Source organism: Embiotoca jacksoni, unplaced genomic scaffold (genome assembly GCF_022577435.1).
Source record: "Embiotoca jacksoni isolate LCO1_2020_lvr unplaced genomic scaffold, fEmbJac1.0.p SCAF_3, whole genome shotgun sequence".
Taxonomy (NCBI): Eukaryota; Metazoa; Chordata; class Actinopteri; family Embiotocidae; genus Embiotoca; species Embiotoca jacksoni.
Window position 1 is genome coordinate 6,501,084 of NW_027185381.1, and position 16,421 is coordinate 6,517,504.

At 40.2% G+C, this 16,421-nt stretch overlaps 1 protein-coding gene across 4 annotated transcripts in view; it reads left to right on the plus strand.

The window, feature by feature from the left end:
* Positions 1–260: 260 nt before the first annotated feature.
* The window catches only part of ppip5k1b (diphosphoinositol pentakisphosphate kinase 1b), a 48,319-nt gene continuing 32,158 nt past the window's right edge, over positions 261–16,421 (plus strand). For all 4 annotated transcript variants that reach the window (XM_069162384.1, XM_069162385.1, XM_069162386.1 and 1 more), the window contains exons 1-11: positions 261–463; positions 6,486–7,058; positions 9,211–9,406; positions 11,482–11,572; positions 12,249–12,334; positions 12,740–12,894; positions 13,280–13,381; positions 13,498–13,659; positions 14,443–14,564; positions 15,258–15,359; positions 16,001–16,087. In XM_069162384.1, coding sequence (XP_069018485.1) covers positions 6,885–7,058; positions 9,211–9,406; positions 11,482–11,572; positions 12,249–12,334; positions 12,740–12,894; positions 13,280–13,381; positions 13,498–13,659; positions 14,443–14,564; positions 15,258–15,359; positions 16,001–16,087 — 1,277 coding nt within the window. In that variant the 5' untranslated portion in view covers positions 261–463; positions 6,486–6,884. The remainder of the gene's footprint in view (positions 464–6,485; positions 7,059–9,210; positions 9,407–11,481; positions 11,573–12,248; positions 12,335–12,739; positions 12,895–13,279; positions 13,382–13,497; positions 13,660–14,442; positions 14,565–15,257; positions 15,360–16,000; positions 16,088–16,421) is intronic.

The window sequence follows — 16,421 nt, forward strand, 5'->3', positions numbered from 1 at the left end:
TTAAATAACGTAGCAAATTATGATCTTATAATCTAGACCTATCACACATGTACAACATATACAGAATCTACAATTATGCATTTATTTGACTGTTTTTCTGTTACACGAATATTTCCTTCATTGCTTCCTGAAACGTGCAGAGCAGCAATGCAGCACTTTGGCCGCTAGATGGCAGCGATGACGCGGCTTTCAAAAACAAAACTTTATGTAAAAAAAAAAAAAAAAAAAAAAAAAAAAAAAAAAAAAAAAAAAAAGGAAGGAAGCAGCTAGCAGCAACAGCAGCAGCTAAACACACCACTCTGACCGGACATGAACTTTAACGTGTAGCTCGTAACATGACTGAGAGCAAACAAAACAAAGTAAAGTGCGGCAGCAGCAGCAGCAGCAGCTTCTTCTCTTCAGCAGTTCAGTCAGTGGGAACAAGGAAGTGAACAGCTGACCGACTTCCAGTTGTTTTCCGCCGGTAAGTCTCCTTTATTTCAACGCTTTGTGTTTTCTCGTGGCCGCTTTGACTTCTGTGATCCAGACAAGTTGCTGGTGGACAAAAAAAGCAGGGCAGCTTTTTAACGCATCTCGTCTCCTGCGTGTCTGTCAGGAGTGCAGGCCGGCGCACTGATTTATTCACGTGCCGTTTATTGTCCCACAGGAGCCGCGTTTTACTATTAAATCTCCAACTGATCCATTCATGGTGTTTTGCAGCGATGTGAGACGCAGGTTGTGGTTTGAACCGAGCTGCTGGACACCTGTAGTGTTTGGTCCTGATGTGTGGTGCGCGACATGTTTGATCATTGAGGAAACGAAGTATCAAAGCTGATTTGGCCATTTTTCAGTGAATGTAATGGTGTGTGTGTGTGTGTGTGTGTGTGTGTGTGTGTGTGTGTAGCTGCTAGGGTTAGTAGGCTATGTGGTCAATGACTGTGAGACAGCCAATCACAAAGTGGTAGTAAACCTGTAATAGTCACTCTGCAGAGGAAGAAGACTTCTTATGAACGAGTATAAAAAGCCTCGTTGAATGAAAAGCCAGAATAAAATGGTGTCATAAGTAATATCAATCCTTATTATCTGACTACACCTAAACACAACCTGCTACGACTTACTTTAGTCTGATTTCCTACATCATACTAACAAACTAAGTTGCAGTTTGTTTGGAAGTGTTTGTTGAAGTCAAGTGTAAGTCCATTTGTACCAAAGTGCTGAGTCGGTCTAATGAAAGGAATGGAAAATGTACATCGGCAATGATTAGTCGATTTACTGATTATTGATCAACAGAAAGTCAATCGGCGACTGTTTTTGATTTGATTATTAATTTTGAGTCATGTTTAATGAAAAGGTTTATCATTCCAGCATTTTAAATATGGTTATTTTCTGCCTCCTTCAGGCCTCTATGATGATAAACTGAATATGTTGATGTAGCGGACTGTTGGTTGGTACAAAACAAGACATTTCAGGGTGCACATTCAGCTTTGGGAAACACTGGTTGTTCTTTTTCACCATTGTCTGGCATTTTCAAGACTAAACAGGTAATCGATTACTTAATAAAATCATTGAGATACTAATCAATAATGATCAGAATTGTTAGTTGTAGAGTTCAACCGACACTGTTTTTTTTTTGGGCCTAAGCGGTTATTAGGGAGTGAAATCAGTGCAATGAAACTGACCTTCACTGGGAATGTTGGACCACATATACACTGATACCAATATATCTGTGATCGCCCAGCGTCTGGTGAAATCAGCCAAACTACAAATCAGTTAGGCTGTAGTCGGTTGCAGGTTTATGATATGAAGCTAATGAGGCCCCCCTTTATCCTCTCTGTTATCATTTACCAACAGAACTGGTCCTGTTCTGGTCTTAAAATCTTCAGATGTGAAATGGTCAACTTTGAGCACATTTGAATATAAACCCATCTGCTGTATCTCCTTGTTTATGTTCCACTTTACTTTGGTTTATCATTTCATCATCTGTCGTGTCGCTGCATCTTTGTAATTTCTGCTTGCAGTTCAGATCCTCCGGAGGGACTCTTAAAGTTTCATTGGCTTGTAACCCTGCGAACTGCGTACCAGTTACAAGTTCTTCACCAGGACGTGAGGAAAGTCTTGCATCATTAAATCCTCCTGTAAAGCCCACCAGCGGTCAGAAACGGATGAGCGAGAAACGATGCTCCTGTTTTACTGGCGGCCCAGCAAAGCCTTCTGTGTTTACAGTAACCACTGCGGTTTGTATTTGCAAATGGAGCTGCTCATTGAATTTGTAGTCGCTCAGCGGTGATATTTCCATCTGCCCCCCCAGCAGAAAAGTTTATTGGACATAATGATTAACTGCCTTGTTAATGCCTGAGTCGTTAATGCTCTTAAATAACGAGCTTCTCATTTGATCATCCGTTCCGTGATAGACAAGTGAAGGTCCTGATCACAGACTGATTAATTATTTATTTTTCTCACTTAAAAATGATTCAGTCCCTCTACAAAATATAACAATCCATATATACTTTACAGATGACCTGTTGCACAGTATGTCTCTGTGTTTCTCGTTTGATATCTTATCAGGTAGTAATGGTGATATTGAACATGAGCTTATGAACGGCTCCTCCCCATCATTACCACGACTCGGGCCAACGGTCTCAAAGGTTAAAAGCTTTTTATTGGAGTCGTGTTGTTGATCTCTGCCGCGGTGACCTGGGTGACTCCAGCCTGGACGAGGACACACGGGGGACAAATGGGGATTTTTTTTTTTTAATCATTTATTCATGGCTCATAGAGGTTTGTAACAATAAAACGGGCAGATGGGAGACAGCGCTATATTCAGTGATTTTTGTTGTTGTTGTCTGGTTTCTCCTGCTTTGTCTTCGTTTAAAGAAATATTCAATAATTTATGAACTTACTGATGTCAAGAAATGACAGTATCTTCCCTCAGCAGACCAGAGTTTATGATGGCCTGTAATAGACAGAAATGCATAACTTTCATGACGCAGTTTGTCTTTAAATGCAACAAAACACAACTTTTCTCTGTGTTATATGGAGGAGAAATATATAGGCATGTATGGGGCTTCAAAGGAAAACTGTTTGGTTACAAAATCTCAAGTTTATCGTGTCATCATGTGGACATCCCAACGTGGTAAAGAAGCGACAAAGATGCTAAACTTTACTCTTTGATTTTGAAACAGCATTATAACCTTAGGTTGTTACTTTTGGTTTGGTAGATGCATTGGGAAACAAAAGGAGTCAAACCAGTACAACCCAATGGAAGTATGATGCAGCTTTCATCCAAACAGATTATTTTTGTCCAGTTTAGGGCATATTTGATTGAAAGCACAACTTATTTTTTAACATTCTCCGTATTGGCAATTACTGTTTTTGATCAGGATTAGTTTTTTTTTACTCTTCAACACCTTACATAGGATTACAGGGTTCCAGTTTTTGTCAGTTCCACATCCACTTGATCTAAACATGTAGTGGCAAGACCTGTGTACACACCACAAATACCTCGCGGATGCAAATCACTTGTTAGAAGTTTTTTATTTCCGGATGAAATGTTACTTCAGTGTACAGTATCGCTGGGAATATAATAGCTGTGGTGTTGAGTCATCAAGTCACTCCACTATACCTCCTCACTGAGCAGCTCCTCCATATTTTCCTACCCCGATGTAATCTGAGCACGTTCATTAAACTGGTCGGTGTGAAGTGTTTGCATAGTTTGCATACAGGTGTTTCGGCCCATCTTGCAACATTTTCCTCGTGATGTCGTGGCTCTTGATCTCGCCGGCGCCGTTCCATGATAAAGGTCGTGTCTTCGTCGTAGTGAAGGCTGAACATGTGAAGTTATAGCTATTTATTTACCAGTTTATCTCTGTTGGTGTTCTTCGACCCGGTGCCAGCAAGAAGGGCTTTTGCTTGCTTTACTGCAGCCTGTCATCGCCTCAGAGGCTAGTAGTGACTTATCTTTGGGTAGCGTAGCCGGCCCCTGTCACTCAATAGCCCTCAGTTCCTGTGTTGCGGAAGAAGAGAGGTCATGGTTATTTCTGGGCACCAAGGTTAGGCAGGGTTCTGTGTGAGATTCAGCGGAGGTATGTCCTGATTTAAATTCCAGAACACAGGAAGACCGTGTCTGCTCTTCAGCAGCCAGAACGCCTGGCGGGGCCGACCAAATAGTCTGGATGTGAGTGGAAATGACTTCAAATAAGTTCATGCAGTCATTCAAAGACTGGAGATATGATCTGCTTGGCTGTTTCTGTAGGCTTTTTCCCTTGAGTCAGCTGTTTGCTGTTGGAGGAAGGGATCGGGGGGCGGGGGGGGGGGGGATGTTCAGCATGGTGGTGCTGTTTGTACTGATGAGAGACACATTAACTGGCTGTGTTTAGTGTGTGTATGGCCTTGCAGTTGCATAAGTTTCTTCTTCTTCATTTTACACGTTGCTCCCGGGCTTCGGCACGGTTAAAGAACAGCTTTGTTTCTTTATGGTGTCATCGGATCACATCACAGATAACCAGTGACCACGCAAGTGGTTGCATGAATATTTGCCATTGTTAAATTTTTTGGCAAGAAAGGCTCCTTCAGAGGAGCATCAACATCTGTTGCTCTGGTGTGTGTGTGTGTGTGTGTGTGTGTGTGTGTGTGTGTGTGTGTGTGTGTGTGTGTGTGTGTGTGTGTGTGTGTGTGTGTGTGTGTGTGTGATAGGATTTTGCATCTAAGAGTTCAAGTGCGTCATCGTTTCTCTCCTGGAAATTGTTTCCAGGAATGTCGTTCCTTCAATGGAGAATTTTAAAAAAGAGATTCTTTTATTTGTGTGTGAATCTTCTCCTAATTCAGGGAGATTTTTTTGCCAGACAGTTTCTCTGAGGACAGTGGAGGTGTAAAGTTTTCCCGGGACAGTAATCGTAGAAGAGGAAGTACTAGTTTTTGTTCCATTGTGACATTCACTTCCCACTTTTTTTTTCTCTATTTCTGGGTTTCATTTCTTGTGCGTGCAGTTTGTTATCACTCGTTGCTTTTGAAATTCTTTTTTTTTATTGACTTTTGTATCAGAAACTATAATTTAATAGTACATCTGTTGAAAATAATCCAAATGCCGCATCAGTAAAACAGCAGCTGTCGAACTGTAGAGCTGAAACTTCGTTGTTTTGATTTTAGCCTGTCATCACAGTAAAAACAATGACAACAAACAGCAGCTGTCTTTGTTCCACTTCCCAGAATGCCTCTGTGTATAAACGCTCTGACGAATTGCAGAATCAACTTGAGTGTTGCATCAGTGTGTTGTGGTACTGATGACCACGACCAGAAACAGTGAAGAAAATAACAGCAAATCAGTCCAAACAGTGTGATCAAATTTAGAGACAAAATAATACACTTAGCAGAAGCTCCTTTAGTTCCTTTTGTATGTATTAAAGGAGCTTCTGCTCCGTACTTTAGCTGTTAATGCTCATGTATACTGTCGCCGACAAAGTGGGACGGCAACATTTACTGAATTGGAGACTTTCACGACATCTTAAAATGTAGAACTTAGGTCTTTGCATCACCACTAAAAATATTGTTTCACCACCATTTTACATCAACTAGTGTGTAACTACTTTATTTATTTGTTGTCAAGTCATTTTTAAAGCTAAAAGACCAAAAATTCCGTAATTTAGGTTTCTCAGTTGTTAATATTTGCTGCTTTTCTTTGTTTTGTGTGATAGTAAGCAGACATCTATTGATATAAATGAAACTGAAGTTTAACCTGCAGGCAATAAATAAATATTTCTGACTAGAAGGATATGAAAACTGCATCCGTCAACACTGTTCAACCAGTGTAATGTGATGCACCTCAATGTACATACATGACGCAAAAGAGAGACTGGCTGGCTCCGGGTCTGGCCTTGTTGTCACGGCAACAACGAACAAGCAGCATGGGCTCTTTAGAATATGAATGAGTCAGCAGTTGGCTGACGTTGACTAAATTATGTTGTTGAGTGTAATAAAGCTGTAAGTGTGTCAGCGATGAATGATATTGATAATTGAAAATGAAGAACCATTAATAGGGTGGAAATAATCATAGTGGTCGTTTCTACTTGAGATATGAATTTCGCATAAATACATTTAACTTTTTTAAAACAAAAATTAGTAGTATTAGAATAAAATGTAAGTTATTATTCTTGGCTGAACAATTTGGCAGCAGGAACTCTTTGAATAGAAATGGTGAACTTTGTGTTGACTCAGGTGCTGCAATCCCAGTTTCTTCAGGAATCAGTAAAGTTTCTCTTCTATTGTGAAGCAAACGTTACGGTCCTGACATTTATTTCACAAATGGAGATGTAGCAACACTGAACCAAACAGTACTGTGGTTTTTGAGACACATTTATTCACACAGCTGTAACTACTGTGTGCTTCTGCAGCCACCGATTGCTGCTTCACTCCTTTGTGTATGTTAACAGTTTTCACCTAAAGGAACTGTTTTGAAGTAGTCATTCTACCAGTTTCTGAAATTTGTTTTTTTTTGTACCATTTCTTCCCAGGGCCATAAAAATGGTGTGCAAAAGTTGACGGTGTGAAGAAGCGCTTCTAGGCTGGGGCATGTTTCCTTCTGACCCTCCTCAGTCCCTCCGTCAGGGAGTTTTACAACCAGGATCCTGACTGTCTACCTCAGCCCACGTGGAGGCCACTCCTCCTTCTTCTCTACCTCGCAGGACATCCACTGCTCTTTTTCTACCTCAGCACAGAGTCGAAGCTGTTATCAGGCCGCTCGGAGACACCAGCGGACCCTTGACTTTATCACCAGGCTCTCTGGTATCAGCCATCCAGCCACAGTGTTAACACAGCTGACTTGGTCTCCTCCTGCCTCGCAGCCATCAGCCCTACCTGACCCCGTGCTGGGAGGCGCCTCCTGAAGCAGCCATGTTACGCTGTGGCCTGTGATGTCCGAGCCCCACGACGGACCAGGACCAGGGGAAGAACAGGGGCGGAGCCTCAGAGACGTTCCTCGCTTTGTGGTTGGCTGTGAAGATGATGAACAAGACATGGGCCAAACGGAGGCAGGTATGAAGAGCGAGATGTTTCGAGAAGAGGACATGGAGGATGTAGATGAGTCGGTAAGTAACAGGTGGAAATTCAGGTGTGCACTGTATAGTGCAACGTTTTCATTTGTACAATGAGGGTGCAGCTAAAGTGTGCAGAGATTAATTTGTTGATGTTCCTTTTTTATGATTTTATCATTAAGAATGTTTATAACAAATTTAAAATGTTGCAAAAACTTCACATTGACATGTAATGTTAATAAAGTTACCACCTGACCTTTAGAAGACCACTTGATGAGGTATTATAAATGTGGATAACCGACAACCTCAAATCTGTGCACAGCATTGATATGAGCTGCATATATTTTCCGGTTGCTGTACACTTACAGAGGAAAAATAAGATTTATTTTTGGAACTGAACAGGAAGCTGTATTATTGGTCAGTTTTAGTCAGCAGGAAGTAACCAGGCCTGGAAATTTAAAGAGGAGAGTTTTATTTGGAATTGGACCAGTGGTAAAAGCAGATAAACATTTGTCAGGCTTCTGGACTGTCATGAACTCCTGTTGCTATAAAAGGACTTTAAGGTAGTGCAGTGTTAGTTGCTTTATTACGAGCCATGAGTTAATGTCTCTCTTTGGCCTGTTTCTGTTTTAAATGTTCAGTTGGTTCTGTTCATTCTTAAACTTTGTCTCTCCTTCAGCACAACTATCAGCTTCTCATTAATAGGACAGCAACTTGAGGATCTCATTAATGACACACAAAAAACATATTGTGTAATAGTCAGATAAATCCAATGAAGGCAATAAAATTTCCTCATCAATAAAGTTTCTTTTTTTCCTTTTTTGTGATAGTTTTTAATGCATTCGTGAGGTTTTGAGAATGGTAATATTTTCAGGTTTCAGAAAGAGTAATTACTGACTTAATGACCTGATAATAGTCCAAAGCCTCGCCAGTGGCCCTGTGAAACTGCAGAACTCATTACCCACAAGAAACAAAGTTGAAAGGATGAAAGATGGAAACTCCTTTTTTTAGGACCTTACCAGATGAGGAAAAGTAATTCAAAGTTTGGCCTGAGGAAAAGTCACACTGTTACTTAAATAAAAATGATTTATCCTCTGTACAGCGGTCCTTTCAGGGCATTTTAGACATGTCAGGCTCAGTTCTACTTTAGGCAGCAGTCTGAGCTGGACTTCACCAGGCTCGGTCTCATTTAGGCTCAGCTACGCTTTGAGCTGAATGCTAGCAGTAGTTTTCTTTAGCCTAAAGCTGGAGTGCAGGACTTTTACATATTAACGACCATCTGTTACCTGCAAAACCTTCCTAAAAGAGTTCTCACAATGCTGATTAAGCCTGTGATTGGCCAGGTAAATCTCTCTGTATTTCACAGTTATTAAATATGGTGTCTGGTGTGACATTCCCGCGGTGACTGGATGAAAGCATACTGGGCATGCTCGAGAGAGCACCAGAGACGTTTCCTGATAGGCCGGCTAATTTCCGGAATAGCCCAATGCTAACTTGAATGTAGATAAAATGATTCAATCAGGGATCTCTGCTCAACTTCCAAAATGTTATTAAACGGATCATATTCTGATAGTGAAACGAGTCAAGTTACAGCAGAGCCTATGACTGTATCTCATGTCGACGGTGTTTCTGTAATTACTCCCGCTGACAGAAAGGTACAATCAATGTTTTTACACTGTGACTCACAGTTATCACCTGAGCTCTGCAGAGCTTTAGACCACAGCACAGCTAATTAATGACTAGCTGATGAACATGGTGGAACATGTTGTATCTAACAAGCCAATATTTCCCCTTGGAGTTAGTGCAGCCCTTTTCCCATCTTCTACAAGGAGAATGGATATTGGAGGAGGCCAGAAACACATCCGTGCTAATGTTGCTCTGCATGTCCTCAATCTGTAAACATGCAATAGTTTCTTCAAAAGTTTAAAAAAGTGAGTTGGATATTTCTGTGTCGTGCTCAGAGCCTGTTTTTGATGCCTCTAGCCAAACAATAAGTTACTGGATCAGTAAGGCAGAGCTGGGTGTTTAACATGTTAATGAAACATGAAGAGGTTTAGCTTGTTAATATGCTGTGTTGTTATTACAGCTTAGGCATGAACTGAAAGTCTATGATGGTAATAAACAGTCTCTGCTGCTGGCACAAGGCCACTTGTCGGCGGTCGTTAATGACCCTTGTCGTCTTTCTTCCCCCTGTCCTCTCCACCAGCCTTCAGAGCGACAGATCGTGGTTGGCATTTGTGCTATGATGAAGAAGTCCAAGTCCAAGCCCATGACTCAGATCCTGGAGCGCCTTTGTAAGTTTGACTACATAGATGTAGTCATCTTTCCTGAGGAGGTGATCCTGGAGGAACCTGTGGAGAAGTGGCCTCTTTGTGACTGCCTCATCTCTTTTCACTCCAAAGGTAATGTGTTCAGTCTTTAAGAGCATCCTGTTTGGGGGAAATAGTGACATTAAAGCACCCATATCTGATACTTTTCTATTGTTTTATTTGCAGTCTTCTCAACATCTTCTTTCTTAAGTTTCTCTCTGCAACACTACCAAGTACAGGCCGTTGTGTGTCAGCGTCTTTAAGGAACATTAATATCAGTAACCCTCTCTTCTGATTGGCTGCCTCTTTCCTGACTGACACACATAGAGGCCATTACTTCAGTATTGTGATTTGCTAGCTCCACGATGGAATGAGCCCTCTGGGTTCTCTTCCCCATAAAAGGCCGGACAGTGGGCTGAGCTGAGGGCAGACATATGACATAAGTGTGAGTTTGTGACATCACAAACTTCCAGAAAACCAAACGGTTCAGTTGCTAAATGCTGGCTGTGTGTGTTTTTTTGTGAACTGAGCATTTTGGTTGTATTTACAGTAAAGAACACCTGCTGTATAATCAAAAAAGAAGTGGAAATCTAAACTTATACAATACGGGATAGGAAATGTGGCCTGCTATTTTAATGCTTTAGAAAGGATTGTTGCCTTACAAACTTCCCCTTCAGTCCACACTGTATGTGGCGTCACTGCACAGGTATGTTCTTACCTGGTTTGCATTGGATTTGGAGTGTTAATGTTTCTAAGTATAAACAAAGTGCCTATATGTTTTCCTATTTACTCATAAAAAGATATGAAAAAAGTGTTTATGGTCTCCCTTCATAACAAATAAATAACCTCTGAAACTGGGGAAAAAGAAGATAAAATCCATAGAACAGTGCAGTAGTATTAAAAAAATGAATTATTAAGAAACCAAGTTCTTTGATATCATAGTGTTGTTTTGAAATTATTTAGTTTGAGATGTGACAAACATTAAATTAAGCTGAAATGAGCAAAATGCTTCCCTTTTGCAGTCACCAGTTAATCTCGACACTAAATGGGTATCTGTACTGCAAAACAGGAATAACAGTTCTCTTGAGAAATCTGAGTACATAAAAAAAAAAAAAAAAACTCCTACTAAATTTTCTGGAGCTTGCCAGGTTGTCAGGCTGAAAGGAACCAGTACCAGTTCACGGGACTCTTAGGCAACAAGGATAACTGGTATTGGAAAATATCCATGTATGGCTTGCAATGACTTTTACTGCCAGGCTACCATGTGTGTTTTACAAAAACATTCCCAGACGAATACGGTCAATGCACTTCTCTGTACATGTCCTCTATTTGATGAAGGCAACACACATATTTACGTTTATAGCATGAAGAGCTCAAACATTAGTCTCACTTTAGGTTTTTATCATTGATGGTGAAGCAACATTCCTAAACTATTTATGTATTTTTTACTCTGTCTCAGCGCCATCTGTGTGTGTCAGTCAAAATAGTTTGTCACACAGGAAAACTTTTTTCATTCTGTTTTTAATTAAGTGTTAAGTGTTGGTCAAGACGTGGTAATATTGTATATGAATGTAACCGGTATTTAGCTAGCTATTCGAGAAAACTAAACAGGCTCCCCCTCACATGGTGCTCAAAGTTAGAATAAATCTAAAGTGGGAATGACGAGAGACTTGTTCCATGAATTTTCTGTTGAGGAAGTTTGTGGAGGTGTGACTTCTTTCAAACAGGCATTATCATTCATCATTTACTGTACCTGCTGGGAGACCTAATACAATCCCTTACACCTGGTAAAATCCCTTAGAAATTATTAAAGACCCTGGGTAGGTCAATATTTTATCCACCAATATATCAGGGGAAAATAAACAGTGCATTTATCAAGGTTTGTCACCTCTATGTTTCTACCAGACTCCAAACTCTGCTTTGTTCATCATGTAGACTCTTGCAGCAAGTTTTTCTGCTCTGGAGATAAATGGGGTAAAAAAATAATACAACCAAACAAACTTCCAATAATTACTCATCATGCTGAACTGAATAGAGGCTCAGTCACAGTTGTGTATCCAACCAGAAATTTACCAACTTGAAAATCATTATTACTTTACCTTTTTGTAAATGCTGATTGTGCTTGGATTAATGCACAAACATGGGCTAATAGACTTCTTATTTTTCAGGCTTTCCTCTGGACAAAGCTGTGGAATATGCCAAGCTCAGGAACCCACTGCTCATCAATGATCTCAACATGCAGTATTTCATTCAGGACAGGTACAGTTTGAGCACGTGGAGGTGGACACAAACAACGAGTATGACGAGGCTTAGTAACCAACAGAAGTAACCAAAGCCATCGGTGGGATGCTTTTTTTGCCGGCTTAAAAGTATAAAACTTGATCTGTAGAATCCAAAGAGATTACCAGTACTGCTACAACTATCCGGGCACCTCTCAGTCACATGATTCTTGTCATCAATGTTATTGTTACTTTCGAACTCAATGATTTAACAAATCTGTTTTCTAAAAATCATTAAAATGAAAAGAAATCTAGCTGCTATTTTTCTACCCCTCCTGTATCTTTTTTTTGAATTTCACAGTTTTCCCAACAAGAGTTTTCATGTCATTTAAACCTCGGGATGACCTCATTCTAGCAGTGGTTACCTTCACTGTCTTTGTCTTCCCAAAAAGAAATGTTATTCACCGAATTCCCTCATCTAACCAATGTGTTTTCACTTAATTTCAAGTAATTATGCTATTTTTTTCTTCCGAATCAGAGGAGCAAGCAAACACGTGATGAAAATGTCATTATTTCTATTTTCACCTGGCTTATATATCATATTATACATCGTATTCCCATGTAACTGTCCAACACATGCACTAGAACTTCACACATTACATAAATTCACTATGGCTTTAGATGTTATTTTATAATGGTGTCTGATTCCATGTCAGGAGGGAAGTGTATCGGATCCTTCAGGAAGAGGGCATCGACCTACCTCGTTATGCCGTGTTGAACCGAGACCCTGACAATCCTGAAGGTCAGTGGAGACTTTGTTCTTTGTGATAAACGTTATTTGTCGAAACAAACTAAAACAAAGCCGTCATATGTCAGAGAATATTAGTGTACGAACATCAGTAACCTAATCATGTTTTAATACTTCTCAACACAACTAGAAATTGTAGTTGAATTTTACAAACCCTTTGCCAGCTGTAAATAAAACTGCATGTAGCTGAGTTTATTTGTCCAACACTGTTTATTTGTTTATATGTCTTCTGTTTTTGACATCTAGTAATCAAATAGTCAGTGGTTGAAATCCCAGATGATCAGGGAGGAATTGATTTGACTGTACATTCACTCACAGTGTAAACTTGTGTGCGTTATTCCCTCATCCGTAGTATCACTGTTGCTTTTTGACCTTGTTGATTTGTCTCATCCTGTACAGAGTGTAACCTGGTGGAGGGGGAGGACCATGTTGAGGTGAACGGGGAGGTGTTCCCAAAACCCTTTGTGGAGAAGCCCGTGTGTGCTGAGGACCACAACGTCTACATCTATTACCCAACATCTGCTGGTGGAGGCAGCCAGAGACTCTTCAGAAAGGTAACAGGAAAATACGTCACTGTTCAAGACCTTCATTCAGAGATCCTTCAAACGAGGAAGATCATCTAAACTTTCAAATTATGATAATTAACGCGCTTGATATGTTAAAGATTTACTGTCCCTACATGAAGGTGAATTATATGGTGATATGATGTGTTCCACTTTAGTTTTTTTGTATTTTTGCATTATTCAGTCACTTACAAAGGGTTACTCACTGACGGGTTGTAGAGGTACTGCAGGGTTATGGGATGGTCAAAAAGTATGGTGTAATATCAGTGATCTGAAGTACTATCAGGAAACTGAATATATGTTGTAAAGGTTGGCTGTTGAGGTCAAACAACCTAAATGCCTGTGTGCTGTTAATTAATCTGTCTCTATGCTGTAGATCGGAAGTCGTAGCAGCGTGTACTCTCCAGAAAGCAGCGTACGAAAGACTGGATCCTACATCTATGAGGAGTTCATGCCAACAGATGGTACCGACGTGAAGGTACTGTGGATGTCGACTTGGCTTTTGTGGCTGCAGTGACTCATACTGGTGAATCCTGTAGTTTCAGTATCATCTGCTCTGAGATGTTTTCCTGTGTTGGATTCTGGACATCTCAGGTTTACACGGTGGGCCCAGACTATGCCCATGCTGAGGCCAGGAAGTCTCCAGCGCTGGATGGGAAGGTAGAGAGGGACAGTGAGGGGAAGGAGATCCGTTACCCCGTCATGCTGACCGCCATGGAGAAGCTGGTGGCCCGTAAGGTCTGCCTGGCCTTCAAGGTAAACTGGAATCACTTAAGCATGCAAGAAAACAATGAAAATGCAATTTGTCAAAAAAAAACCTCTACTGACCTTCTTTCTGTGCTGTAACTCATTTGTGGCGAACTTAATGTTGCATCAGCTTGTGTTTAGCTGGACAAAACAGGAAGACCTTGTGCTGTCAGCATTTTATATAAGGTAGAAAATACCTTGAAGCTAGTTACTGTTAAACACAAACAGTTGTGGAGCCTCCAAATGTGGACACAAACTAGAGTCTGAAATGTAACTCATGTTCTCACACAAATGTAGTTGTTGAATGGAAGCGGCTAGAAGCAGTTTTTCTCCTGAAACCTATTACCATGAAAATTACTCACATCACACTCATCAACAAAACAGGAAACAAACAGGAGCCGGTTCCATTAACACCTTCAGTTCGTTATGGATAAATGAATAAAACACTGGACACTCAACAAATAAATGAACATAACTGAAACATGAAGCACAAAAAAAAAAAAATCAATTACTCATTACTCCTATATGTTGTAAGTGCAGCTAAATATGACTATTTTGGGTATTATACAGTTTTTCCAAAGGCAAGTTGTTTATGAGATAAAAATGATGAGCCAAATGGAAAATGTTCTCTATCAAGAAATATGAAATTAAAATGCAATTTTTTTTTAAAATAATCCTGGTTTAATCTTTGAAGTTGTGTTTTAGTGTGTTTTTTGCTCAGCACGGCATATAATAACAGTTTTAATGCAGTGATTCAGTTTACGTTAACTCTCTTTTGTGTGTGATTTTTAGCAAACAGTATGTGGGTTCGACCTGCTCAGAGCTAACGGCCATTCCTTCGTCTGTGACGTGAACGGATTCAGCTTCGTTAAAAACTCCATGAAATACTACGACGACTGTGCCAAAGTCCTCGGGTAGGTGACATTACTTTACACTCAACTGTAACTTTACTGAGGCAGAAATTCAATTTGAGACAGCAAGAACAGAAAAGACATGAACAGATGCAGTTTGTAGGAAATATAATGAAGGTAACAGCCAATCCAAAGCAGGAAACACAAATATCTGTGAATGTAAAAGGCTCAGATTTGTGACAAACATTCTCATGTCTTCCAAGAACTGCTCTTTAGTTGTCCTCCTTTTTTCTTCTTTTTTTTTTCCAATGCTACCAGACATCTCTGGCCATTGATAGCATTCTCTCTCTGTAGCTTTAAAGTAAATATTGCCTTCAAGCTGTCATATTTTAATTAATCCAGAGCTGTGGACAGCTTTGGGAGTCGTGTTTTACACATTGACACTGTAAGAGGAAATGTAGTGACGGACGCCAGCGTTCAGGTTGCAAAGCCCTCTCAGCGGCTCAACTGAATTTTTTCATGGAGCAAAACAGAAATGAGCAAGCAGAAATTCAACAGAAATATTTTTTGGTTGCTCTATAACAATGTTAAACATTGAATCAAAATGCTGAAATACAACTGGCACAAGGAGGACCTTCTGGAATGAACGACACGTTTACATTCACTTTGTATTTGGCCTTTTTCTTCCGTGATATTTATTTAAATGTGCCAGTGCACTTTTTTTACGCGTGTTATTGCTTTTCTCTGCCTCCCCAGGAACATGGTGATGAGGGAGTTAGCCCCCCAGTTCCACATCCCGTGGTCCATCCCCATGGAAGCTGAAGACATCCCCATCGTCCCGACAACCTCTGGAACCATGTACGTACTAAAAAACTAAATGTAGCCTGATTGAGTTCAGCGTACCGAGACAACCTGTGAAATATGTTGGCGAGGAGATTATCGTGCAGATGATTTGACTTGGTACCGTGCTGCATATCTTTGTAAACGCTGTCTTCAAAATCAGAGGGTTATTGATTTTAAGAGAATAATCAAATGAGGTCTTCAATGTTTCTTTATAACAAACTGATAATCAGGAAATAGTTTTGACCCAAATGTTGCAAGGAAAATCATAACACAATGCTGTTTAATGGTAAAATGTACAACGTGTGATTTATTTACTAAACAACAATTACTAAATAATAATTTAATAAACACATCTGTTTTTAACGCAGATTTTTAAAAGGACACTCATTACAGAAAAAAATCCTGCGACAAATAAAGTCACGGTAAAACAGCGTCACACATTGACACGGTGTAACTCGGGATCATTGTGCCACTGACCTCCTCCCAGACTCAGTCTCCGTGCAGTCTGAAGTCTCATCTGTCCTGGTGGTGTCAGTGACACTCGATGATGAGCAGTGCTGGTTCAGCTCTCAGTGCAGGTTTTCTAGTGTGTGACGGTCAAATAACATTTTTGCCGCATTTTAATCTTGTCCTGTCACTTCCTCTAATTTCCTCAGGATGGAGCTGCGCTGTGTTATTGCCATCATCCGACATGGAGATCGCACACCGAAGCAAAAGATGAAAATGGAGGTCCGACATCCTCTGTAAGTCTCTTGGATTCGACCTTGAGATGTGTCTCCTATTAACACAACAATTCAACTAAATATTCAGTTTGTTGTCAAACAGTTGTCTATAATTTACCTCATCATACATAATACTGAGTCAGAAACAGGATGTTAAAGACATTCAGACGAAGGCAAAGTTATTTTCCACAGACTGAAGTTCTCACAATTGAAATACTAAAGGACTTCAATGTACCCACCCACCCTGCTTTCTATTTACAACAGCTTGTGTTTAGTCAATCTTATCACAGAAAACAAACAATAGTACAAATGTTTTATACATTTACATTTCTCTATAAGCTGCCCTCCTGTATTG